Source organism: Brassica napus, chromosome C7, assembly GCF_020379485.1.
Source record: "Brassica napus cultivar Da-Ae chromosome C7, Da-Ae, whole genome shotgun sequence".
Taxonomy (NCBI): domain Eukaryota; kingdom Viridiplantae; phylum Streptophyta; class Magnoliopsida; order Brassicales; family Brassicaceae; genus Brassica; species Brassica napus.
In genome coordinates, this window is record NC_063450.1 from 48,000,389 (window position 1) to 48,027,150 (window position 26,762).

The window sequence follows — 26,762 nt, forward strand, 5'->3', positions numbered from 1 at the left end:
ATTGAACTTCTATATTAGACTTTTTTATATAATAAAGATAGAATTCTAGAGTCGGTTAATTAAAAATGATTAATAATTTAATATGTTAGAAAGAATTAATTCTAGAGATAGTGATGGCTGGAAGATCTTTCTGCTTTTGTCTCTATTGAAGTGTTCCAAAACCAAAGAAGAAATCGAATGTAGGCCCTTCAAGTTTACAATGACGCATTATCATCATCGTCGGTAACTCAAATGTCATTGTATACTTGAGACTACTCATGGTTAGTTACCAAGCAGCTTAAAAGTTGTGCATTTTACATTATTGACGCATTGTAAAGAGGATATATAACAGACATATATATTTTTTCACCATCAAATGAAATTACAACAGTGAACATTTCCAAAGAGCCACCAAAACACTTTGATATGACAGAACATATATGAAGTTTGACAGTAATTTCTAAGGGAGGTGTTAAGGAGTCATACACTATATTATTAACCTGACTCCAGATTTGGAACTATAGCTGAAGAGAGTTCTATATGCGAAACCCGAACCGCACCTATAAGCCTCTCTGGCAATTCTTCCGGTGCATTTGCCTGCCAAAACCAAACCAGATTTGTTCGTATACATTAATACAATAACCCCAACTACTTGAAAGCAAAACCTATAAACATTATGTGTCCGTTTGTCACCTGTACAAGGAAAGCCATTTCGACAACCAACGATGTGATTACACCAATGACGAGTCCCAACACTCCATTTGCAACAGTTGATGAACCAATATCCACATCAATCTACACGATGAATCATTTGAGTTATTAATGGTTACAGAGAGCTTCGAATTCAACACTATATAACTTCACTCACTTCTAAGTATGTCGGGCCACGAATGTAGTTGCAGTCCACTGCTTTCCCTAGGAGACATGGAGTGCTTCCCACGCTTTGCCTTACTATCCATGACCCCTTGTATAAAAATAATGTCAATACACTTGTTAGTGGTAATCACAAAGAGAAAGAGAGACGAACATACCTTAGGAACTAAAGGTATAAGCTTTAGCCTACTATTCCGGAACTCATCATCCCCATCAACAAATCGTTGCAATAAGGACCCGGGTACAAGTTCTTTCGTCACGAAATAAAACACCATACTGTAGTGTGTTGACCCTGGAACCTATTATACAAACAAACATGACTTTGTGGTTTGTACATTATGTTCTGAATCTTAATAATAGTTTGATCGTTAAAACTTACTTGTACATTTACAACCATTGAGAATAGACCTTTCTCTGCAGCAACCTGAACACGTTTATCAAAAGACTCAATAATCATGGATATTCCTTTCTAAGACGAATCCAAAGGCAAGAGACTAGTATGGGAAGGGAAGCATTTGAAGATTTGATTGTAATAGTCTCTCCTTTAACGAACAAAAAGTCAAGATGTAATGTATCTTACTTGTGCTGCACAGCCCTTACGTCTAGCCACATGATCTATTCGTTTACTGTCTTTGAACCAATCGACAGCAACGAGGTCCATAAGATGCTTCCCAGCAGGAATCTTCAGTATAGCATTAAATGGACAGGAACAGAAGTTAGCTGGATGCAAGAACTGAACCATTCTAAAGAACTAAGACAAATAGGTTCACCGACCTTTCTTTTATCATCACAAAAGTTCTTGCTACGAACTTTGAAGTTGTTCCCGTCAGAAGTCCTCCAGCAGTTACGAGCATTTTCATTTTCATTCCGCTTTAGGTTACCCGAGAAGCATGACAGATCAATCTTGTGAGCAGGTTCTTCTTCTGAAGTTTCAATTCACATAAAACTATTAGATTATCTTTCTTGACTCAAGGTAGAATTTTTACACTTAAATCATAGGGTGCTCACCTGTTTTCTTGACATCAGTCTCTATCTTACTTGTTTCACCCTGAAATTGTACACAAGAATGACGATTCAATACCACATGCAGCTTAGTATTAGATGATGTAAATGCTTGGAAATTCAAACCTCTTGTTCTGATTCAGCGATCTGAAACTCATCATCATCATCAGAGTCTTCATCCATGAGCACAGAGTTTCTGTTGGCAGCATTTGTTTGATCAACAGAAAAGGCAGACTGATGCAGAGACCTTCCACTCTTACTCAAGCTCAAGGAAGATGATGCCATGTTAACCATAACAGGGATCCGGGTATGAACACCTCTCTCATCTGTCTGTGAAAACCATTCCCGCAAACCTGTGATGAGAGCATTACAACGCATGATAATAAATAGCCAGCAAGGACCAATGGGAAAGAACTTACCAGCAACACTATTCAGCATTTGAAGAAGACAATGTTGTTGAAATGCTGGAAGGTAGCCTGCACCCCACCCTTTTAAATCAATTTGTATTAGATGTTGCACCTGTGTTCTAGGCCTCCCATTTCGTGGCTTTAGTGGGGCAATATTATATCCTCCACCTAAGATAAACAACAAAAAGATAACAGTACATCAAACATTATAACATTTTAGTTAATGCTGAGATATGTTTAGGTTCATAGACATACTCTCAAGATGAGCACGGACACAGCCAGGTTGTGGACCACAGTTATCATGCTCCCTAGAACGGAACAACACAACTTCACAGAAAGAGCGAGATTAATAACCAACAAGCTATTGTAAAAACTACCTTTTCCAGATTATAGCTCGAGTAAAGAGGAAAACAAAGGTACCATAACTCCCATCATCATTACGGCGCCAATAGCGGACATAACAGAGGTCACGAGGCCACACAACCCTGGAACCATTTGATATAATTAGGATAAAACTGGAAACAACATAATATTCTAAAGATCACAGATGACAACAATAACTAACTATAATCCTGAATTGTTTCCCCTGAAACCAGTCAATTTCAACATGTTATCATGGTAGAAATAAAATCACAGACACTCTGCATACAATCTAGGCCCTTCAGGACAACCTAGTTTATTTAGCTAGGTATGTAGCATATAAGATTTAATTCAGTTGGAATCAAAGTATCACTTGTTTTCCATTCATTAAAAAATTATGTTGGGAAGGTGTGACTGTAACTGGACGATAATATTTTAGGTGCAACATTACATTGGAAACCAGTCGAGCAAAAGTCTATGATAGAGCACTGCTGTGTGACCATCCACCTCTTCCACTAAGCTACCATACTGAAAGCTGCAGTCCCACCTGCACCACACAGGGGAATAACTTCAGGTACAGACCAGAACACTTAGAACAAAACACTTCTGGATGCATACTATAGACAGAAATGAAGAAAAACAGAAGGCAGAGAAGCACCTACTCATAACGAGTGCCATCCATGCTCATTACAAGTTCGAATACTTCCTCACATGTTGCCTCCACTACTCCAACAGCTTTCATTGCCCTGCTGCAGCTTCTCGGCTGCACACGTAGCACTGTAAGTTACGGTTCTTGTCTAGATAAAGTTTCTACATAATCAGAGGGCAATCACGCCACACAAAAATGACAAGCTATTAGAAACTTCCATACAAGGTAATCAACTTCAAGAAGCTCTTCAAAAAATCCGAAGACCTGTCAAATGTATAAAAAACACAAACAAAGAAGATTAAGGTCAAATTCTAGCTCTTTCATTTACCAGTTACTATAGCAGATAACTAAGGAGAGCACTGGGTTCCACATAAGATATATATATATATATATATATATATATATTTTTGGGATTTAACATGGGAAAATAATAAACTATGTTGCGTAGCAACTTTGCAACCCTGCAACACCACTAACCGTTTTGGCACTGAAGTAGACGCCAGTGTTTTCTCGAGAAAGCTTGGTTATCAGAATTCTGGTTCGCCAACTCTGCATCAAACTCCTTAGTCCAGTCAAGTACAGATGGCGGGGGACCTGCACATTTGCTTGAGGTGATTAGATTACAGTCAGGACTGCAGCTGACCAGATTAGCTCATAAATAAATGAACTCGGAACAAACCATTTCCAATAGTAGTCCTTCTCACTAAACGACGCCTAGAGTCATCTTCATCTTCTGGTGCACTGAATCTTAATAAAATTGAAGATATTTAGTCAGAAAGGTCCTAAAAGTTTCTCCTGGACCAGTGAGTTGTTGGCAAACTGAATTTAACATGCCATCAGAGAGAGAAATTATATCGGATAGGGACTCACTGGCTTTCATAATCTGAAGATGAAGCAGTCCTTCCAGTATCCATTCCAGACTTATATTCAAATGCAACATATTGCTGACCATTTGGAAATTGAGACTCTTGATGCTGCCCCAGTGCAAACACACAGTGAGGTAAATACGATAAAAGCACCAATGTACGCAAGTATAGATAAGTAAATAGGCATATGACAGACCTGGTCTATAACAGACTCAATTTTTTCCTTCCACATAAGTGCTTCCTGGATGTTGAACGCTGCCATCTAGGAAAGAATATACTACTCCATAATTAACTAACAAGGTTAAAGGTAGTGCTGGCTATTTGTGGAAGTAAAGAGAAGATACCGTAATTCTATGGTGCTTTTCTTTCTTGTTATAGACAGACAACACGTAAAACCATCTGCAGAAAAGAGTTGACAAGCACAAACAAATTTAAAAGGGTATTATTGATGGTACAGTCAAGGTTATGATAAATAGGAAGTTAACTTGGCATGAAGAACCATCAACTGATTCACAACAGACATTATCAAATGTCTTTAAACTGCAGAAAGAGATTGGAAATGTTTTAAAAAAATCTGCCCTTACACAACCTTTAGATGATCCCTCTAACTTATTCGTTTAAAATGTGGGATTTTTATAGCATACATATAAGTATCATGTGTGCATTAAATGTTAATATTATCAAGAAATATGGAGCCCTATTTCTCTACCAAGCAACCACTCCTACTTCCTGTAATAGAGTCTTCTTGTCCTACTCATTTAAGTTCAAATATTAGCCGGGAAGAGAAAATTAGCGTAAATAATTTTCTGCAGCAATCCAAAGGCAAAGAGATGTGTTTATAAGAAATCTAAGCTTAAATACATCATGTCAAGATGAGTGGTTGCAATTCACAAAACTATATACCGTCGATCTATAAGCACTTGGAGTAACAAAATAAAAAGAGAAAGGGTAAAGTTAAGACTACTGACATGACCAAGATGTGTCTTCAAGCCTCGGTCTTCAACTCTGCAGTTGCCATCAATTAACATGGTCTTGATAGGAACCTGTATTCACCACATGTAGAAAGCATCATTCATCACTCACCCATGTTTGTTCAAGAAGAAAACCTTGAAACTCAAATGGCATCTACACACACCCCTATAAGTTTATAGTAGACTTTTTTTTCCTATAAGCATAGTGCCTTACAGTCCAACTCTACGATCTCACAAACATACTTGGAAACCCAGAGACATATAATACTGATTTTCAAGAAACCCAAAAGGGAAAGTTTGAAACTTGCAAAACAGATACAAAAAAAAAAAAAAAAAAAAAAAAGTAAAAAGACTTTAGAAGCGGTTTTAGACCTGAGAATCCTGAGGTTTCTTCTTGTAATAGGCCAAAAGACGAGGCTCCAAAACGAAGTACCTCATGTGAATATACGACCGTCCGATCTTCCTCCTTCCATACCTCACCATCCACCCTTCGTACACTACTTTTGACATTGTTCTCTGTCCGCACGAGAAGGAAGAAGAACAAGGGCACAACTTTACTTTCCCCACGGAAAATCGAAGCACTGGAACTATATGTATTTCCGCGGGAGATGATCATGTACTACTAGGACATGACCTGTGTTGTTCATCGGAGCTCAAAGTTCCGGAGAAAAAATCAAGTTTGTAGACGACGACAAAAAGAACAAAGAGAAAGCGATTCAACTTTGACAGAAACAGAAAATTGATTTATTCTTCAGGAAAAAACCGTAGAGAGACAGAGAAATAAAATAAAAACTGATTTAAGTGGACAACAAAAACTAATCACGCCAAAGATGTCTTCTTGTTGGATAAACAAACAAAACATAATTAATATGGTAATAAAACATAATTAATTTAAAATTAAGACATGTCAAATCAGTTCGAAACACACATTTCCGATTTGTCCTCATGTATGTATGTATACTATCAAAGGTCGCTGACGGCGAGCTTATATTCCGTTAGACACGACGACGTATCAACATATTAGATGACGTGCGAGGGGTGTTCAATCCGGATATCGGTTCGGTTTCGGTTCAGTTTTTTTGGTTTTTCGATATTTCGGTTAGTAAAATACAACAACCATTCTAAATTCATATTTACTTCGTTCGGTTCGGTTTATATACCGTCGGTTTTCGGTTTATTCGGTTTTATACCAAAAAACATAATTCTTTATTTTGAGATCATATTATATGACACATTCATTTATTAAAAAATATTATAAGTTTAAATAAAAGAACAAAAATAAAAAATGTTTCTATCTTCTAATAAAATAATCAAATCTATAATTAAAATCAAAGCTCAAAATTTTGGTAATAAAAATAAAAAAAACAAAAAATAAAACAGAAGCACGGAGCACAAAAGAAAAGTTTTTCTATTCTTTCATATTTAGCGTTCATCAAAGTCATGTTTCTTCTATTAAACACGAAACTCTATCCGTTTATAGATTAAAAAAAAAGTTGTGAAGAATTTCCACTAATTGTTATCATCAAATTTATAATCTTTATTTCAATTTAGTCAATGCTAAACTAAAGCAAAAAGATCAAAAGAAGACTAAGAAAATAAGAAGCATGTTTGCGATGAATTGTTATTTAATTATAGTTCAAGTGTTTTACAAATCAGAACTTTTTTATTACTGTAAAAAATATGGTAATAGTTATTAGCAAAAAAATTAACTTATGATTTTCATACGTCGTTATAAAATATATACATATTTACATGTTTTTATTTTTTGATCGGTTTTATTCGGTTTATTCGGTTTTATCGGTTATATACCGAACCATATCCAAATCCTACGGTTTTTTTAAAAATCATATTCATTCGGTTTGTATGGTATATACCAAATCCAAACCATATTATCTATTTCGGTTTGGTTCGGTTCGGTTTTGCCATATTGAACAGCCCTACGTGTGAACCACAATCCAAAGAAAAGTTTATTTTTTCTTTTTTTTTTTGCAGCGAATTATTCCTGCGTCAAATTAAAAAAAAAAAAACTCAAGTAATTTCAAAACTAATTACAGATCAATAACTGCATTAATAATTTTTTTTTTTTTTTAAAGAAATCACAGATCAATTTTGCAGTGACCAGATACGTATAGATTTAGCAGTGTATTGGAATTTTGTTTTGTTGTTTTATAAACAGAAACAAATTTGAAAAAATATTACATGGTCCAGTGTCTTGCTATGTGCTGAGCTACAGATTCTAAACCTCTTAGTCACTTTAAAAAATTGTGAGTTAAAGAAAACTTATAATATACATGAGCGAAGAGGATGAAGTGCTTGAAGCATAACCACACTTATGCACTCTATTTTCCTTTACCTAACCTGAACTGTCTGTCCATAAATGCTACTGCCAAACACCAAACCTCGCACATGCAACTATGTAACTGTAACATGGACCCGCACACAAATGCTTCAGGTTTGTTTCGTAGTGTGCCCTCTAACCAAGACAGGAAAGTAATAACTACTCAATCAAAATCTCGACAGGAGGGTCTCAAATGCTTGAGATCCTCGTGGTCTAACGTCATTACATAGCTGATGAATCTCCACGGTTCTTGTCCTCCAAACCTGAAAATAAAATCTGATTACATCTTACTGATTTCTCTATCCAGATTGTCCTAACAAACAAAACCATCGATTCTATCCACTAAATAAGAGTAACATCTCCAAACAGCACGAGACTGAAAAGTGTTGGAATGCTCAGGATACAGAAGCCATAATTTATTAGCTTTTCTTGTATTAGCAAAACGAGAAATCTTAAGACAATGTGTCTTATCACCAATGACAAGAAAAACTATTGAGAAGAACTTTTGAGCATTAACAGAGAAAATACATTAAGACAGTGATATGTACCTTTGCGCATATGGAGAAGATGACTCCCAGATCTCTCACAATCATGTGGAATGAACAAAGGCAAACTTTTTAAGTCAATGGCATCATCCAAGAGAGGCTTCTCGTTGAAACCAGAGCACATCGCACTGACGTGTCTCTTCAACCCAACAAATTGAGGCATAACATCGCTCCAACCATCAACTGAAAGATTGTTACCAAACAACTTAAAAGCACCCTTTCTAGTTGCTTCTACAGCTGAAAATTAAAAACACGAACGAAAGATTACTTGTAGACTAAATGACCAGTGAATGCATTCAAGAAAGATCAGAAATAAGAAATGTGTCTGAGAAAGAGAGAGAAGGAGAGAGTGTATATACCGTTATAAGGAGCCGCAAGAAGAAGGTTTGTGGGGAGACCAATGCCGAGACCAGCGAGTGTAATGCCAACACTGAAACCAACGCCGCAGCCAGCACCGACGTAGCCAATGACCTCAGGGCCAAAACCAGGTCCCCATCCGACGCCACAACCTATCCCAATCCCCATTCCCCAAAAAGCTCCATAAGTAGGATGAACCGGATTCCATTTCTCATACCTCCTGAATATGCCCTTGATGATCATCACCACCTATGAAGAGGTTTGAAACACAACCGTAAGATTACCATTGACCCCACGAGAATGATGATCTTCAATACCCAAATCCAAAGCACGTTGAAAGCTATAGACTATTAAACCAACACTATGTATAATATCACCAGCCAAGCATAAAGTAGATATGAGAAACCAGTTCACTTGGTGGCAAACCAGACAATTGATGAATAACAAACATTCAGACCAACTGGGATAAATCTAAAGAAGAAACAGAGACAAAGAACAGAACAGAACATCTAAGGTTTACCATTAAGGGATTGCTGTTTCAGTTTTTCTCTTCCGTTTCGATCTTCGCTCCTTCTTTGTTTTTCACCTTTGATTGGATTTGCAAATGCAAAACACTCTTCGTTAGCCTTTCCGCCGACGAACACCGATAACCCATTCGTCGTTTAGCGCTTGGATAAAAGAAGAAGAAACAGAACCGGTCCGGCCATGCTTGACGGTATAATTCGACCCGGTTTACCATCCAAAAAAAAAAAAAAAATTGAAATTAAATCAATAATTGGACCGAGTAAAACGGATGTATACCGGATCCAACCAGCATTAGAGGATAAACCTTATGGTCCTTATCCATTTCTCCCACTCGAAAACAGAACAAAGAGAACACAAAAATCGGACGATGCGGTTCACTCTGTCTATATTAGGTTTTACTTCTTGTTTCATGTCTGCTCTGATTCAATGGCTTTTGTACCATGTCCCATCATCCTCCTTGAGCAAGAGAGAACAAAACAAACACAGCTCCTTTGATATTTTTCTTGAAACCAGTACAAGAAGATACTTCAAGAGTGTACTTCTGCCAATCCTCAAACGCAGCTATAGCAATGATTAGGAAGTAACCAAGTACAACACAAATAGTCCCAAGTCGAACTTTATTGCAAACCACCAAGTTAATCGTTACTCATAATACAAACCATCACACGACCGAAAGCATGAAAAGAAAATGAAACAAGGGCTGCAGACGACAGAGACCGTCGTGTAACTGAAAAGACATTAAGGTATTTGATTTTATGGACAAACCAGAGTATAGAGTAAAGATATTTATAGTAAAGAGTATTCTTCAGAAGAGGCTTGTGTTTGAGGTTTTTTTTTTGGGTCAGCCGGCGACTTTCCTAGAGTAGGCGTTGGTGGTGGGTTGTGTTGGTCTAATGAACATGTCACGTGTTTCTCCTACACATCCTGCCTTCATCTGCGGCGGCTTCAGCTGCTGTTGCTGCATCACAGACACTGAGTGTCTTCTAGACACGGTTCCTCTGATGCTCATGTTCGAGAGCTTATCAGCAGTTTCAGATACACCACGAGCGACACGGTTCTTGTTCACCGATGAACCTGCTGCATTACCTCCAATTGAATGGTTTTGTTTTAATCAAATGAAGAAAAACAACCATTGTACGTGTTATAAGACATAAGGGGTGGTTTTAAGGTTTTTACTTACAAGGACTCTTTCTTCCGGGTGGTCTGTATATGGAGTCTTTGGCTGAACTTCTCGCCGGTTTAGTGTTTCTCGTACCATCTTGCTTAGCCAAATCGAGTTTCCTCTGAACGCCACTACCAAAAGCAGTATTCGACTTTGGAGAAGCGTGGCTGTTGAATGTCTTAGCTTTGGCAAGAGACACTGGTTGCCGTTTAGCTGGCTGCTGCTCGAATGATCCCCTTGGTCCAACTAGAGATAACCAAAGTACGAAATTTAGATTTGTAACAATCTCAATAAAGATATAATAATCCACATCCTGATATTGGCAACCAACAAACTAAAAATATTACCAGGCGGAGTTCTTGCAACAGATGGCTTGGGTCGGAGAGATGGTGGGACATAAAAGCAACTCTGCCACGTGAGAACATGTTTAAATCAGCTGATCATGAGTGGAGCTATAAGAAGAAAGTACTCTCCGGTGTACCTGAAAGAACGGGTGCTGCAGGGCCTCTGCAGCAGTCGGTCTGTTGCATGGATCCCAGGAGCAAAGCCTCTGAACAATCAGGAAAAAGGTAAAGATTAGTGTCACGAAATACGTCCACAGCTATAGGGCCCTTTTAAAAAAGTGTTAATTACCGTAATAAGATTAATTGCATCTTTACTAGCAGATGGCATCAAGCTTGAAAGAGGCACACCAGAAAGCTGCAAGCTGACAACAGTTAGTCCTGAACTATTGAGGCTCAACACACATTATTCAAGCTCGAACAATACCTGAGGGAATTGATAGTTTATGGTGTTAGCAAGATTAAGTCCCTCTAACCAGGTCTCTTCAGTTGGACTGCCTATGACATCACAGATTTTGTAGATTTCATCTGCTTCACTACAAGAATGATACGACAACATTTTCACTTGGTTATTAGCTTTGAACTCTGCAACATTTCAAACCACCAAAATACAAATCAATCACTGCTAAGTTACCTAGCCCCTGGAAATATAGGACGCAGAGACAACAGCTCAGACATAATAGCTCCCATCGCCCACATATCTGGAAAAGGAAAATTACCACATTGTTTAGCACTAGATCAAGAAAATTACCACATTGTTTAGCACTAGATCAATAAAGAGAAAATATATTTATTTCTTACAACAGTATGGATACTAACCAACTTTTGATGTGTATACGTATGACTGAAGGAGTACTTCGGGTGCCCTATACCTATTAGTAAAAAGACTTTTGGGTCAGTTAGGCAGTAATTTATAGCATCTACTCGACATATGACTTATGAGTAAAGAAAGACTCATTGCAACATAAAAAAAAGGGAGAAGTGAATCTTACCAGCGTGTAGAAACATACTCGGTAAAAGGTGGACTCGAATTAACCTCCCTTGCCAGACCAAAATCAGCAATCTTGATGATGTCTTTAGAGACTAATAGATTTTCTGCAACAACCAACACAGTATAAAGATAGATTCTTGACAAAGTATTGAACCATGATCGCTAGAAAGACAAAGTGATTAAGGCGATCGATTACCTGGCTTAAGATCGCGGTGGAAGTAACCACGCTGATGCATATAAGAAAGGCCTTGGAAGACTTGAAAGCACCAGTTTCTAATATCAGCTTCTGCGAAAAGCTTTTTTCGATCCTTCATAAGCTGATAAAGATTGCACTCCTGATCAAGTAAGAATGACATGCGCAGATTCAGTTAAAAGAATTAAAGTGTACGCAAAAAAATAGCAATCTACAAGCGGGAAGAAGTATACCATGTACTCAAACACAAAGTATAGGATATCATGTTCCCGGATGACTTCCTTCAGCTTCACGATGTTTGGATGATTCATCCTCCTAAGCGACTAGTAGGAGAAAAGGGGAGGAATCAGTAAACATACGCTAAACAAGACAAAAGAGCATGTTAACAAACGCAATTCACTACCTTCACTTCTCTCAGATTAATACATTCTTCCCATGAGTAGTATTTCTTTTTCATTTTCTTAATTGCAACCTGCTCATTGAAAACTTCAGTTGGTAAGAAAACCGAGCACAGAACATTAAGCAGGCATAGAAAGTTCTCAAAGAAAGAAACTTACAACTTCACCCGTCTGCTTATTGATAGCTCGCCAAACAGTACCAAAAGTTCCATCACCAACCTCTTTTATTAACTTGTACCTATAAATTCATGTCAAGGAGAAGCAAACTTATAATAAGCAATATATCAAGGAGACATATACCAAAAGGTGTTAAAAAAAAATTGAGAGATCTTTGAGCTACCTGTCCATATTCTTTACGGTAAAGCAAAGTAACCTCTTTATTTTTTATTTTTTTATGTATGTAAAGAACTTCTGAAAGATTTATATAGCATTAATCTTCCAGTAGTTCGTAGCAAGGACTGGACACCAAAGCAGTTAAATCAATGATTCTCCAGCTGGGTAGACTGACCGTTATTTACTTTGAGAACCAAGGGGTTGACCATTAAGGGAAAAGAAAGACAGCAAGAGAAGAGGAAAACACATACTGAGAACTCAAAGCAACCAACAAGAAAGAGTGTGTTGGCTGACAGGAAGGACCCGAAGCTCACAACAACTCACTCAGGGGTTAAGACTCAAGAAAATAGCATCATGTAAACTTGAAAACGAAACTGATATATTCTTCTTCAACCAGCGCCCATAAGAACAAGAAATGGAAGAGGGGGCTAGCTAACAGAGCTTTGTCTGCAGGGGGCAGATAAAGAGGTTTCTTTAGGACTATGCGAAGCAAGAATTTGCAGACTTCAACCCTGCAAAAGAAACAAAAAAATTCCTAACTTTTAGCAGTTTTACCATTTCTTATATTGATTTTGCATTTACCAATTAAGAAAAAAAGAGGAAAAATGGTCTAAATAAAATCAATTAAAATCTGTAATTGGCAGCATCGTGTAGAGCAAAAACAAAACTGTCAACAGCTTCAATATAGGAAAAAAAACATACCAGTCTCAAAAATTTTTGCCTTCCCTAAAGATGACAGGAGAGTGTTTGAGAACTAAGTGCAGTTAACGAAGGAGCGAACAAGGAAATCAGAGGGAACAAGAAACCGCCAATCAAGCGCTTCTTGGAAAGAGAAAAGCCGATGATGGAAGCAGCTTGGCCAGACGAGAACTTGCTCCATATCTCAGAAAAAAACGCAATCCACCCAAAACTAAGCCTGATAGAACCTGTAGCAACGAAAGGAACCAATCAGATATCTAAGCAAGTGTTTCAAGCTACCATTGATCATGCAAGCCCCCAAACACCTAGCAGGAACAAATCAAAATGCATGATGAGTTCACAAATCACAAACATAAACTCCAATTTAGCTCACAGAACATTTCTAATTCGAACCCTAAACCCTAAAATTGGATCAATACATCAAACCAGCCTCCCCAACACACGATTCCAGGCATACAGATAGAATTAAGAAAGAAGAAAAAACGAAATCAGATCCAATCTGATGAAACGCGAAAAACACATCAAAGCAAATTGATAATCAAATTCGTAATAAGCAAAGACCAGAGTCAAAATCACGAGACGGAGATTTGATTTGAGATCAAATACCTCAGAGCCAACAGGCATAACCACCGACGGAAATCCAGAGCTTCTGCTACCCTCTTTCACCTTTCTACTTTTCGATTCCGTTTCAACAAATATCAATCCTTCCCTCTCTCTCTCTCTCCCCTCTCTTTCTGTGTGCGGTTATCTCGTGAAAAGAGAATATTTTTCCTTGCCTTTGATATTGTGGTCTTGTCGCGTTTAAAAAAACTTATAATCTTCTGTGCATCGCTGCAGGAATATACTGTGCGCTTTTATAGATAACCGTCAGATTGTCAAGTGGTGATGTCGTTACTTTATATGAACCGTCCGATTACGAGGATTTTCACGGTACCTTTACGTGGCCGGCTCTTTACTCTTTTTCTTTTTATTCTTGCCTTCCAGTCTTCCACGATGTAACTGATAAAAATACTTTATTTCTTTGACCTTTCGTGATTGTATTAAATATGATTCAGTAATCATAGGGGGGAGATTAACAAAAGTTGATTTGATTACCTTCCATTTTGCTTGTTAATAATTTCACGAACAAATAACTTCTTTAAAGATTTTAATGAATTTTGAGGTTTGTGGATATCATTATTATACTCTAAAATGAATAAAAAAGTCGGGTTGATATGAAAGAAAAAAATGGCAATCATAGTCAAATAGTAGACTTACTTACCTCTGGTACTATGTTTTATTTGGAGGGAAATAAGTTTTAAATAGTTTGGGTGTAGAAAAAAAACAACTTTCGTCGCTTCCCTCTAATATAAATTTAAACTTGTTGCATAATACCCGAATATACGTTTTTGGATGTCTAAACTAAAGGAGATCGTTTACTTTAGGTCTTTATTTAGATTTCATGGACTAATATCCATTTTAGTATGTTTTAAAATTGTTATGTCATATTCAACTACGAACCTTTCACCTAACCAAGCCGACCATATTTACTCTTCAGTTTTAAAATATTTCCATCATTGGCTCCGATCGGTGACTTTTGACTGTAGAGATTTTGACTTTAAAAACTGTGACTGTGACAGTTAGTTACAATAATTTTATAAATCTGATTGTTGTAAAAAAACTGTAGAGGTTGTAGAAAGAAAACAAATTGTATACACATATTTGAGGTAATGAAACACGGCACCAGAGCCGTAACATTACAATGCTTCGCTATAAGGTCCCTAGTTTAGCCGTGCTATATCAAAATTTTAATTTCATGTGCCTGTTTAGTTTATTTCATCTTTCTCAAATACAAAAAAGGCGTGAAAATATAAATTTTTGAATCAACAAAAATTGTTAGTTCTTGGAACAATCCATTCTCCCCGCTCACTTAATAGTAAGTATCATGAGAATAAAGTACACAACTCTTTCGGTCATAAGGAATTTTTTTTGTTTATGAGAAATGGATCTTAAAATAAAGTTAAAAAATAATTGTTAACTAACTAATTTATTCTTTGCGATAACATATATAATAAAGGTAGAGATGTGTTTCTATTCTTCTGGTAAGAAACGAAAAAAAAAAAGGTTTATTTTTTTTCTCAAAGCCACGATAAGCTGACCTTTAGAAAACCGGTTGGAAACTTAAAAAAGAGAAGAAAGTGGCTGTGATGGCTTTAGACAAATAAATGATTCTAAAAGCCCGATTGGAGAAAAAATGACCGTAAAAACTGTTACAAACCATACAGCCTCAACAGTTCTACTACCAATCGGACCCCTTGTCTTTTTACTTTTTGGCTACAATATTAAAAACACGAACCAAATCCTTACCGCTAATGGTATTTGTTCTTTGTTTGGTATATAAATTGTCGGAAAGATAAAACAAAACACACAACTATTTTCTTTACGCAAATGCAAGAGAAAAGTAAGAAATTCTTTTGTAATGGATTAATGGACCACTGCAAGTATTAACGTGTAAAACAATACAACTGTATCTCAAATCAATACACCTAACTTTGGAGAAATCTCGACAATTTAAATTTAAAATTACAGTTTAAACAAAAAGATCAATAATATATTTCTCACCAAGCATGTATTATCTATCTATTATTATAAAAGAGTGTTTTCCTCTCTCCAGGACGTGTCACGTCGGATTCCAGCTAGATAAGTCGTTTCACGACGTGCAGACAAGTGTTCTGTTTTGTAAAGTGCAGCGTTTCATTTAAGTTCTTTCGTCATGGGCTTTGTTTGTGTATGTTGGGCTCTGAAATTAGAAAGTGTATCCGGCCTGGTTAGATTGATTCTGCCCTCCAACCCTAATTATGTTCTACGAAGATCATCTCTCTTCTTCGTGCGACGACGAGTTGACGTTTGCGCTTCTCCATACGATAAGAAACGGTCTGAGTTATTGGCTTCGTGTTTACTCCCACTGATTCACTCAACCCACAATGTTGTCTTCAATGCTTTGTTTTGATCTTTAAAGCGGTGTCTCTAATCCTATAAAAGGTAAACCTTCCTTTTGGTAGAACATCATCATCTGTACTCTTGATTTCGAATACGTTTGTTGATTTTGTTTGTATTTGTGATTTTGTGTTTTCATGTTTCGATTAGATTGCATTTTACCCTAGATTGAGAAACTCGATTTTGTGTTTTAGATGAGCAGTAAAGGTTTCTTCAATTAGTTCAAAGTATTTTGCAGCTTTAGGACACATCTCAGCAGTATTATCTCAGTTTCTAAGCTCTTTCTTATATGCAAAAATGTGAACCCTTTTTCTTTGATCTCTAATTTCTTCTCTTTCTCTTTGGCACAGCTAATGCATCTGCAAATTGTTTAAGCTATCCTCCATGTCATCAAAAGGTTGGTGTTTAGATCATGAAAATATCTTCATGTCACTTTCATTGCATACAACTAAGATCCACTTTCCTCCCGATTGCAGAGAGTTCGGAATCACGCTGACTCTAAAGACTCACCAAGTCGAAGGAGTCTCTTGGCTTATGTACAAATATCTTCTCGGCGTCAATGTCCTTCTCGGTAACTCTCCGCCCTTTTTCTTCAGATATAAACCAGAACTCAAAAACTTTTTTTAGTATGATTGCAGGTTACGAGGTACCACCACTTTTTTTTTTTGAATCGCTATCTTTGTGATTGTATCTATGTTGAGACTAATCTACAGATTGAGCATATGGGGTTGGGGAAGACTCTAGAAGCATTTTTTTTTTTTGAGTTATCTGAAGTTTATTCAAGGATTACGAGAGCCATTTTGTGAGTCAATGAGATCGGCTTCTTAAAGATTTGTCCTTTGAGCGTAACGGATGGTTGGGTGTGAGAGACAAAAGGTTCACTCCAGAACATGAAGTTCTTAGGTATGTTTGTATTGCTTTGTTTTGATCTGTAAGGCTTTGTGTAATTATATTGTTCTGTTTGTTTTGTTCCAGGAATCTTTGTTACTGTTTAGTGTGTTGTTTACAACGTATGATATAGCATTGCTGGATCAAGACTTCCTTTCTCAGATTCTGTGGCAGTATACTGTAATTGATGAAGCTCAAATACTCAAGAATCCCAACAGATTGAGTAGAAAGAGATGGGAGTAGTATACGTAGATATTGTGTATGTTGTCGCTCGCTTGGGAATCAATTGACATATATTGTATATATAGATATAGATTTGTAGTAGCTTTTCTAATTAATAACTATGAGAGTCAAACTTTTGTACTCTATCCTTTTGGAATTTTGTTAGGCAAGAAACTTTTCCACCAGCATAGAGCCATAGATCAAGAGTCAGCTATTGCTTTACCTTTCGCAGACTCACTAAAGCATTGTTTATCATTCCTGTATTAACATTATTTTTCTTTACTCCCACATTGAAAATCTATCACTTTGTTTATAATGAGGGTGATGCAATCATATATGGCTTCGGATTTCCACTTTTGGTGAAGTCTTTGTTTGAAAATAGTAATATCACCTTCATTTAAAACTCATCTTTGTTTTCCAAGTGATTATATAGGATCATCGTTCTCTGTTGTAACTTGAATGATGAATCTTAATAATTAAACAACTCCCGATAACCACAAAATAAAGCACCAAGTTGTTGACATAGTTTTTGATTTTCAGATTGAACGAATAAACAAAAAGAAGATGAAAAAGTTGGTTTGTTTACATGACACCAAAAAATACCACTGAAATTCATACCTAAAACTAAAAACGAACCTTGAAATTTGGTTGTTTATATGATCCATCAATAATATCCAAACACATGACAAAAAAAAAAGTAAAAAAAATAATATCCAAACATATTGGGATGAGTCCTTAATGTTTTGGTTTACACGTTTGCAAGCTATAACAATACAAGTTTTTCTCCCCACTCAAGTTACAAAATGGAAATTATAAAACCAAAGTAGTAACACATTAAGCAAGAGATTGCTAAAGTTAGAAGAAGTGTCTTTTTTTTTAATTTAAAAAAAATTCATTAGCATAACAAGAAAACAATGCTCAAATCAGCTTTTCCAGTCAGCATCTGTTTTAACACAAGAAATTGTCGGGTTTAAAATTGATTTTTAGGCTTGATTTATTAGAAAACCAGTAATTCGACCATATTATATATACAACAATAATTATATTTAAGTGAGAGCACTATAACTGTAACTTAAGATCAATGTTGAAATTGATTTTGAGAACAAAAAGGTTAATTTAAAATTATTCAACAGATTTCTAAAAATATTGTCAAAAAATAATAATTGAGTGACTATACATAATATAGTTCAATAATATAAAAAATTCCAGCAGTAAATAGAAAACTTTTGTAAGGAAAACAAAAAAGGAGGAAATCTATTTATGATATTGCTTTTTTGTTTCATCAAGTTTAAAAAATTAACAAGAAAATTATTGAAAACAACAAACACAAATTAACACATAATCAAAAAAAAATATTTTCAGAAGGAAGTAGTTGGCAAAAAAAAAAACTGATCTAATAAATGTAACACTAACTAAAACACAAAGGAAACTATTATATTTAAAATAAAAAATGATTCCTTACAAAGAAAATTAATCTACTGATCCAATAAAAATATTCAAACAGAAATTTAATACTGATATATATATATATATATATACAGTATAAACACGCAACATAAAATAAAACAAGAAAACTAAGGTTGTACAGTATAAACATTTTTAAAAATATTTATATTTGTACAATATAAACAGAAATTCAATGTAAAACAATTTGACCAAAAATATATAAAGTATAAATAAAATAGATAAACTACCATAAAATAAATATTTTAAAAATCTAATTCGTCAAAATAAAAAAAAATAACATAAATATATTAAACAATTTTAACAATTTTATTAAATAATTAACTTGATGCAACGAAACTAAGGCTAATATTTTACCATCAAAACTTTCAACTGAAAGAGGTCATAAAACTAAATAATAGCAATTACCCAATAATAATTCTCATATGATATAAAAAATCATTAAAAGATAAAAAAAAAACAAAATACTTAATTAAAAAAATAAAACTAGAAAAGAACAACTGAAAAATAGTTGAGTGTATAAAAATGAAACCATATATAATACCAGAACTTATATTATAATCAATTAGACTTTCAAATCAAACATTGTGCTACACAATTAATCGACATCTCACGCATAGCGTAGAAAAACTACTAGAATCATAATTATTTTGTAATTATTTATTAATTTAATTATAGTCCAATTTTAAAAATATTTACTATATATAAAGAAACAATGTTAAAATCATATTCTAAAAAATAATCAAAAACATTTACTTAGAAAATTGTAGATGTTTATTTAGATAACATGATTTAGCTAATCTACAAATATAGTAGCATATAAAAGAATCAATAATGTATATTTTTATCACAACAATTTGACTATTTTCACATTGTTTAAATAAGCAATTAAAAAAATAAAATATTAGAAAATTCAATAAATAAGTACAATTACATAGTTATATACATCAAACATAATTATATTCTGCGCGTAACGCGGACCGACCCTAGTATACTATAAGCAAAAATCGAAAGTTGATAAATATGCTGGGATAATAAAATAAGAATTGGCAGCTGCTTTAAACACCTTCTTGGCTTTGAAGCAAGACAAAGAACCTATACTTTGCTGTAGTGACTTTGTTCTCAAGAAACCTCCAGGACACACAAAACCAAGGCTTTAAGCTTAAGCTTTAGATTTCCCCCCCCCCCCTCACTTTTTTACTATTTTGTTTCTGACGTAGCGTTAGATGAATACCACAGCTTCTTCTGGCAAATCAAGAGCTTCTCGTTCTCTGACTCAGACTCTGTTTGTTCCTTACGGCAACTCCATCTCAGTCCTTTAGCGACGGATGCAATATTATCCACGAAATAGCTCGACTCGCGTATAATCGCATACCCATTAGGACGCAAGATCCGATCCATTTCCAGCATCACATACTTCATCTCACACCTGCGTAATACCAGATCATTACTTAGCACTATATCACAGCATCAATGAGTTTCAAAGGCTTTGAGATCTTACCTTTGGCTCTCAGATGTAAACAAACCGTCAACGTGAAGAAGATCGTAAGTTCTTGGATACGTCGAAAAAGCCTCACACCTATGTCACAACATAACGCATTATGTATGCAAATTCAAATTGATTAAAGAATAGGCTTTGATAAATTTTACCAGTCGTGATACGTTCCAATCAACCCACGATCAAACACAACGGGAAGCGTATTCGCAGCGTAAGACGACACAACGTTCATCACCCACAAAGGATCATCCACCAACGCAGCAGCCAAACCACCGTAAGCAGTGTTCATATCCATCACATTCCTTATCTTATCAGACCCAAAAGCAGGCAACAGCTTCTTGTAATGCTTAGCCCTCGCTTTCCACTTGCTACCGTCGCGCTTAAACAAGCCACCGTTTCCTCCAGGAACATCGGAGATCCTCTCAGGAGTCGCGTGCAACCTCTGAGGCCATTTGGGAGTAGACTCCAAACCCGTCTTCCTAAGCTTAGGGCTCGGAACCACCACGCAAGGGCGTATGGGGGTGTACCAAGCGGAGTCGGGCTCGAGGCTGTCGTCGCATTTCGGCGGGTACGCGTCAGGGTCGTTAGACAGCTTGTTGTAGCACGTGTTGTCTGAAGATTTTTGCCACACAGCGATGTCGTCTTTCTTGGCGTACATTTTGAAGCACATTGAGGTTAAGAGATCCTGGAGCTTCTCGTAGTTTGATCTCTGCGCTTCGACGGTTGTGTCCCATCCTTTCCAACGGTTCTCGTAGTTGACTGGGGGGCCGGATAAGACCCAGAAGCCACCGGGTCTTAGGATACGGTGAACTTCCAGGAGATAGACTCCACCTGAAGTCAGCAGCAAAGAGAAAAATACTTACATGAGTTTTCATCGCATTATCAGATAACCAAAACTTGGTCTAATTAAATGGGTAGCCGACAAAAAAAAAAATTAGAGAATCAAGATAGCTCTTCATTACCAAACTCAGTCCATGGAATAAGGCATCTTGAGCAATGAGCCATATCGAATGAGTTTGAAGGGAAAGGGAGACGTTGAGTTGAGATGATGCCGAGTATCGCAGGGATTCCACGTTCTAGAGCAAACTGGACTTGAGCTTCGTGGTTATCTCTTGGGGCGAGTGACACTGTGAGTATACCACGGTCCAATAAGTCTCCTCCCCAGCTTGCAACCTTTAAAACAGAGCAAAAATGTAGGAAGTTGAAGAAAAGGAACCTCTAATGTTTTTAAGTTGAAATTTCAAGAAAATGTATAAACTCACCCCACAACCAGTGTCAATGGCAGTTCGTATAGTCCCATCTTTCATTTCAGGGATCAGGTCTTGCATCAAATCGACGTAAGCACTAACTCCATTAGGAAACATTGTGCCTCCACCAGGGAAATGGAACTTATCACCCTCTTTCTTTAGCCAATGCTGGTTAGATTTTTGTTTGTTAATCCAATCATATGGCACATTCCTGAAATTAAATCACATCAAATTGTCACTTAATTACTTCAAATATCTGAGGACAGGAGAGATCTAGAGAAGCAAATATTTACCTGTACCAACATTCATTTTTACTCTTAGGCCATCTTATTGGTGACTTATACCCATTAGGAGGAGGGACTAGACATTGCTTTCTATCAAACACAGGAGGACAATGACGTTCCATGAAAGTAAGCCTGTGAGTACCATACTTCTTCCATTTCTACCACCATGCCAAAATTGAAAAATAAAAAAAATTAGCTAAACTATTTTTACAGATTCAAGGACTAAAAGTATACTTAAGAAAATTGAGTGTACCCTTGGATCCGTGCAGGGAGTGTAATCTTGGTAGTCACTACTGCACTCCGGAAAAGAAACAGATTTGACTTGAGGAGAGTTATCAACAACATCCAAGGAAGATCCAGCTTTTGCAACATCGTTGACTTGGAGTTTGTTCTTTCCACAGTAAAGTCCACCAAGATAGAAAGAGAGCCCACATAGCAGAATCAGCAGAGCAGTCTTGGGCAAGATCTTGGTTGAACCTCTCTCAGCTTTCTCGTACTTGTCATCGTTATCCTTCATCGTCTTTGGACTGAATTAAAGATATAAATAGAATTTTTTTTTGGTTAGAAACTTGACAACACCTGCAAGAAACCAAGAACTAGCCGTAGTCAAGAACAAATATAACAATTACTCATGTAAAAGGGTCAAACAACAGTTTGGATCAAGAAATAGACAAGTACAGCATGAAACACTGCCATTACCAAAAGAAATTTTACTAAAGAGGAAAGATAACTTTTTGGGTAAATCTTGAATAAACAAATGATGGGACAGACACTCTTTTGACAAATGAGTGACTTGAGGAAACAAAAGGACGTAGAGATCTAATAAAGGGACAAAACAAACAACGTTGCCGACATATAGAGTGTTGCTTTAATGTTAATCACATGGTGTTTTGGGACCCAGACTCGACCGCCATAACATGCTCTATCAAAACTCGAGGAGGACAATAAACAATTTGATGGATAATAAATGCATACACATGAATGATTTTATTTTGTCACTGACACATGAATGATTTCTATAGTAGAGATAACGTTTAAAAGTGTTTCTTCAGTTTCGCATTTAAAGTCTGAAAACAAAACCTACACAAGAGATAAAAGCTTGCAGACAGCTAAAAAGGCACAAAGGGGGGGGGGGGGGGGGGGGGGGGGGGGTCAGGGGAAGAGAACTAGCATTAATCATTACTTGGCAGACACGGAAAGTCTTTAATCTTTTGTATTTTACACATACAATAAAACCAGAGAAAGCAATAGATGAAGACGAAACACACAGAAAATTAACAATGAATGTGTAAGTACTCACACGCGAAAGCAAAACTTAATGATATGCAATCAAACGAACACAAATGAAGAAGAACCACAGAGAAAACTTTAGATCTGGTTATACCTCGCCTTGAACTAGAATAGAAAATCAATGAAGAACACAAATTAAAAACGAAGTATGTAATTACCGTTGATAACAATTCGAATGGTCTCCTACAATTCTTGAGGAGAGGATTTTCTTGCGACGGGGAGAGACTTCGATTCTCTCTCTTTTTCGAAAATCCAATGAAAAAATATATATTATGGGGAGAGCGATGAAAGATTGCAGAGAAGCTAATGTTAACATATATAGCTTCTTGGATGTACACACAATTATTAATTATTTTCTTCTTTTTTTTCCGTTCACTCTCTGTCTCTCCTTTCGTTTTCTATCTTTTTCGTTAGTTTAATTCTGACTATTATTTTCCACTTAATTTCACTGTTTTTTTTTTTTCTAAATAATAGTCACTTGTTCTGTTCTTAATTACGATTGAATACTATTCTCTACCAAAATACTTTCCGGTGGATATAACTAATTTCTAATGAGAATTTTACCACACACTAAAAAAATAACTGTAAATTATAAATTATCTTACGTGTAAGAAAACATACTCCAAAATACGAATTTCTATAAAATGATAGATCCTCCTCGTCTAGGAAATATCACAACGACTGTTTTTAGATCGCCATTCACGGAATTCTATGTTAGTTTGGAAAAGTATATTAATTGTTTTCCTTTTACTAAAGTAGCCAATCGTCTCTTTTAGGATTCTTATTTAGATTATTAAATTAAATATAGATAGTACAAGTGGTTCCACCACCGACAAAAGGAATCACCGTCGGCATCAGCGTTACGACTTTCCTCACCATTCCCATGCATATCTACATAAAATGGAAAATACCAATTTTCTGGTTATTATATTTTGGGGATTCAAATTTGAATACCTAAATGAATAATAGCTGTGAATTTTCCATGTTTTGAAATATTTTTATAATCTAAATTCATAAAACTGTAAGACAGACGAATCGAAATTTGAAATGATTTTTTTCTTTGCACTTTTAAAAGTTTGTTACACAACCATTAACCAGACAATATGCTTTGGATGAAAACCAGAACAACATTTTTTCAAACCAAAAAAATATAATAACTCTGTAACCTATATGTAGGGTCTGGAATTATATACATAAAAATCTAAAAACTATGAGAATATTTTTTAATATATTCGAAATTAATTAATTAATTACTAATTAATAGAAACTGTTGGGATCAGACCGAGTTGGTCGGTGGGTTTGTCACTTGAGATAGATCCACGAAGACACTGAATTATTAAGTGTTGACTAATTAAACCGCGTTTAAGTACACACATACTCTTCAGTTATAAAAAAAGAAAAGTACACACATACTCTTCCTCCAAGACTATAGTGTATTTAATGCCTTCAGTAAAAAAAAGAGTCTGTAGTGTATTTGTATATAAATATATAAATATTCCAGATTATAATGTGTATATAAATATTCCAGATTCTACAGGTTATGTAGATATTAATTGACAAGAACAAAAATTAAAAAACTATAATGTGTATATAAATATTCAAGAGCCTACAAGTTATGTAGATATTCCATTCCCAATTTAACCAACATCGTCTGGTACACAGGTGATGATTGTTTGGATGGTTTTTAGATTTTGGTTTTTGGTTTTTGGTTTTTAATTTTTAGATTTTGGTTTTTAGTTTCTGATTTTTGATTTTGCAGTAGATTTTTGTTTTTGAAAAAACACGAATGGTGATTTTGATTTCTAACTTTTGATTTTTGTTTTTATAAAATAATAAAATATTTATCTAAAATTTCTGATTTTTGATTTTTGTATAGTTTTAGTTTTTAGAAAACTTGAATGATTATTTTTGTTTGAGTTGAAATAAAAATTAATAGTAAAATATTACTTACTATGAACAACAAATAATACAAAATATTACCACTTAAAAATAAATTTATTTTATAAGAGAAAATAATGCGAACTAGATAGATGAACCATAATTCTGATACATATATGACAACATAATTAATGTAGTTCAAAAATGAAAATACATAATTAAAAAGTTAAAAAAATATTTATATTTTTAAAATATTTTATAAATCAAATATTATAAATAAAAAATTATCCTTTTGGTTTCTCAAAAATTTGATTAATGATTTTTTGGTCTGATATTTAAAAAAAAAGTAATTTAGAAGTTCATTTCTTGTTTAAAAAAAATTAATAAAAGAAATATATCACGAATTTTAATAAATAGTACCAATAGTAAGAAAATGAATCTTACTAAACTTTTTTTTGTTTACAGTAATTATCATTTTTGCTTTTTTCTTATATTAAAATATAAATAAAATAAAAACAATTTAAAAAAATTGGAAATAAGAAAAAAACTATGAAAACTTGGCTTTTGGTTTTTGTGTTAAAAACACAGTTATTTGCAAAAACTAGTTTCCCTACATTTTAGAGAAACTATTCTTTTAAAATCTTGATTGGTTGCAAAATGGTTTTTGGAAAAACAAAACCCAAAAACTAATCCAAAAACTACAAACAATCAACTTCGTAATGTATCGTTCATTATCACTATGTAAGAGAAATATGATTATTTTAGATCTTGTTTTTTTGCCGACAAGAACTATGGTTAACTACTTTTCTGTATGTGAAACCCTTATATATAACCAAAGCTGTATAAAAACAAATTCTGGTCAAAGACAAAACTACAGTTGACTTTTATTTTACATGTATTTTTGTCTAAATTTCTTTTTTGACGACTATAAATTTTGGAATTCATATAAATTCATAGTTTTCTCTATTTCGTTTAATCTTATAAGTTCTACTCATAATTGCAATCACAAAACGTCATAGCAGCCGGATCTAACATCGAATTATCAAGGGTCATAGACTATGAATTGTGACACACGAACCAAATACTTTTGAATAAGTCTAAAGTTCGAGAAAAAAGCACGAAAACTGACCTTTATTTCCCCATGTGGAATCGGTTAACTTAATGGTGCATCATCTTCCCATGTGAGTGATTAGGTCTTTTTACACAAATTATTTGTCTTATTTTTATAATTAAAGAATAGGAATAGGCGAAACCTTTGTAGAGGTTTAATGTCGATCATAATGGCAAGCGATGCGATGCAATGCATTTCAACTTTTTGTTGTTGTTGTGTGTTTGCACTGCAGCGTGAAGATATTTATGAATTTCAGTAGCATAACATGTCTTCATTAAAAAATTCTCTGTATCTTTTAACATTTTGTATGTACCACCGGACTTCTTTGGTGTAGTCGATCTTAGCTATAATCTGATTTTTGTTTATAAAATTTAAGTATCCGGTTAATTCTTTATTTTTAATTCGATTTCATGCAGATCTACTTATGCTGAAATGGATTTTGAACGCTGACTATATAATTTTTTATTAGAATGCTAGTCATTTGTTGATGTATCTGGTCGATGAATGTCTTCTAAATCTTACTCTAAACATCTGTCCTGCCTTTTGGGGGACCATTGGAGCTTCATTTTTTTTCTTTTAATAATGAATGTTAGATTTTATTCACCAAAAGACTGTTTTACAATGAATGCTTCTTTTTGTTTGAAAAATGATTGAAATGAAAAGATCAAAACAGAACTAGAACTGGGGCTGATATCTTCAAGTGTTTCTCCTTATACAGTTCTCATGTTGAACCACTTTCACGGTGCCTTGTTGAAGCTCCGGAGCTTTAATCTTGGGACGAGTAAAGTTTTGAGACAGTAACGTCTATCATGTGATTGTTGGTAAATCTGCTAAATCAACCGACTCTGTTACTGAAGGTCTAAAAGAGAACAGAGAAGAGGTCACAAAAATTGAATGCTTCGCTTCTCACTATCT

At 35.1% G+C, this 26,762-nt stretch overlaps 3 protein-coding genes and 1 pseudogene across 7 annotated transcripts; all 4 read right to left on the reverse strand.

Annotated features, from left to right (window-relative positions):
- Positions 1-301: 301 nt before the first annotated feature.
- LOC125590044 lies at positions 302-5,908 on the reverse strand (annotated as a pseudogene).
- Positions 5,909-7,248: 1,340 nt separating this feature from the next.
- LOC125574931 (cadmium-induced protein AS8-like) lies at positions 7,249-9,030 on the reverse strand. Its single transcript, XM_048762964.1, has 4 exons — positions 8,868-9,030; positions 8,350-8,596; positions 7,994-8,227; positions 7,249-7,708 (listed from the first exon to the last, which is right to left on the reverse strand). Exons 1-4 carry the CDS (start codon positions 8,868-8,870, stop codon positions 7,668-7,670), a joined length of 525 nt encoding a protein of 174 aa, XP_048618921.1. The 5' UTR covers positions 8,871-9,030; the 3' UTR covers positions 7,249-7,667.
- A 442-nt stretch (positions 9,031-9,472) lies between these two features.
- LOC111207445 (cyclin-dependent kinase F-4) lies at positions 9,473-13,796 on the reverse strand. 3 transcript variants are annotated; one of them, XM_048762963.1, is made up of 16 exons: positions 13,596-13,796; positions 12,993-13,216; positions 12,298-12,802; positions 12,117-12,195; positions 11,963-12,031; positions 11,793-11,882; positions 11,563-11,701; positions 11,368-11,470; positions 11,195-11,247; positions 11,010-11,076; positions 10,803-10,911; positions 10,668-10,733; positions 10,516-10,584; positions 10,382-10,442; positions 10,053-10,280; positions 9,473-9,946 (listed from the first exon to the last, which is right to left on the reverse strand). In XM_048762963.1, exons 3-16 carry the CDS (start codon positions 12,303-12,305, stop codon positions 9,714-9,716), a joined length of 1,374 nt encoding a protein of 457 aa, XP_048618920.1. In that variant the 5' UTR covers positions 12,306-12,802; positions 12,993-13,216; positions 13,596-13,796; the 3' UTR covers positions 9,473-9,713. The 3 variants fall into 3 exon arrangements, with proteins under 3 accessions (XP_048618920.1, XP_048618919.1, XP_048618918.1); XM_048762962.1 differs by having other exon boundaries at positions 9,473-9,949; XM_048762961.1 differs by having other exon boundaries at positions 9,473-9,958.
- Positions 13,797-19,434: 5,638 nt separating this feature from the next.
- On the reverse strand, positions 19,435-23,229 carry LOC106432201 (probable methyltransferase PMT21). Of its 3 annotated transcripts, none has more exons than XM_048762965.1 (8): positions 23,017-23,228; positions 21,822-22,095; positions 21,578-21,726; positions 21,300-21,495; positions 21,000-21,210; positions 20,190-20,868; positions 20,041-20,118; positions 19,435-19,968 (listed from the first exon to the last, which is right to left on the reverse strand). In XM_048762965.1, exons 1-8 carry the CDS (start codon positions 23,172-23,174, stop codon positions 19,740-19,742), a joined length of 1,974 nt encoding a protein of 657 aa, XP_048618922.1. In that variant the 5' UTR covers positions 23,175-23,228; the 3' UTR covers positions 19,435-19,739. The 3 variants fall into 3 exon arrangements, with proteins under 3 accessions (XP_048618922.1, XP_048618923.1, XP_048618924.1); XM_048762966.1 differs by having other exon boundaries at positions 21,822-22,147; positions 23,017-23,181; XM_048762967.1 differs by lacking the exons at positions 19,435-19,968; positions 20,041-20,118 and having other exon boundaries at positions 20,186-20,868; positions 23,017-23,229.
- Between the last annotated feature and the right edge of the window lie 3,533 nt (positions 23,230-26,762).

Excerpts from the sequence above, each read along its gene's own strand:
- LOC106432201 (XM_048762965.1), bottom strand. The coding sequence starts at position 23,174 with ATGTTAACATTAGCTTCTCTGCAATCTTTCATCGCTCTCCCCATAATA. Across the intron at positions 20,869-20,999 it reads TATTCCATGGACTGAGTTTG|GTGGAGTCTATCTCCTGGAA; the intron begins GTAATGAAGAGC and ends TGCTGACTTCAG. Across the intron at positions 19,969-20,040 it reads TTTACATCTGAGAGCCAAAG|GTGTGAGATGAAGTATGTGA; the intron begins GTAAGATCTCAA and ends GGTATTACGCAG.
- LOC125574931 (XM_048762964.1), bottom strand. Across the intron at positions 8,228-8,349 it reads TCTTGCGGCTCCTTATAACG|CTGTAGAAGCAACTAGAAAG; the intron begins GTATATACACTC and ends TTTAATTTTCAG. Across the intron at positions 7,709-7,993 it reads TCTTCTCCATATGCGCAAAG|GTTTGGAGGACAAGAACCGT; the intron begins GTACATATCACT and ends TTTTATTTTCAG.
- LOC111207445 (XM_048762961.1), bottom strand. Across the intron at positions 11,702-11,792 it reads ACTTTGTGTTTGAGTACATG|GAGTGCAATCTTTATCAGCT; the intron begins GTATACTTCTTC and ends TTACTTGATCAG. Across the intron at positions 10,912-11,009 it reads CCTATATTTCCAGGGGCTAG|TGAAGCAGATGAAATCTACA; the intron begins GTAACTTAGCAG and ends TCATTCTTGTAG.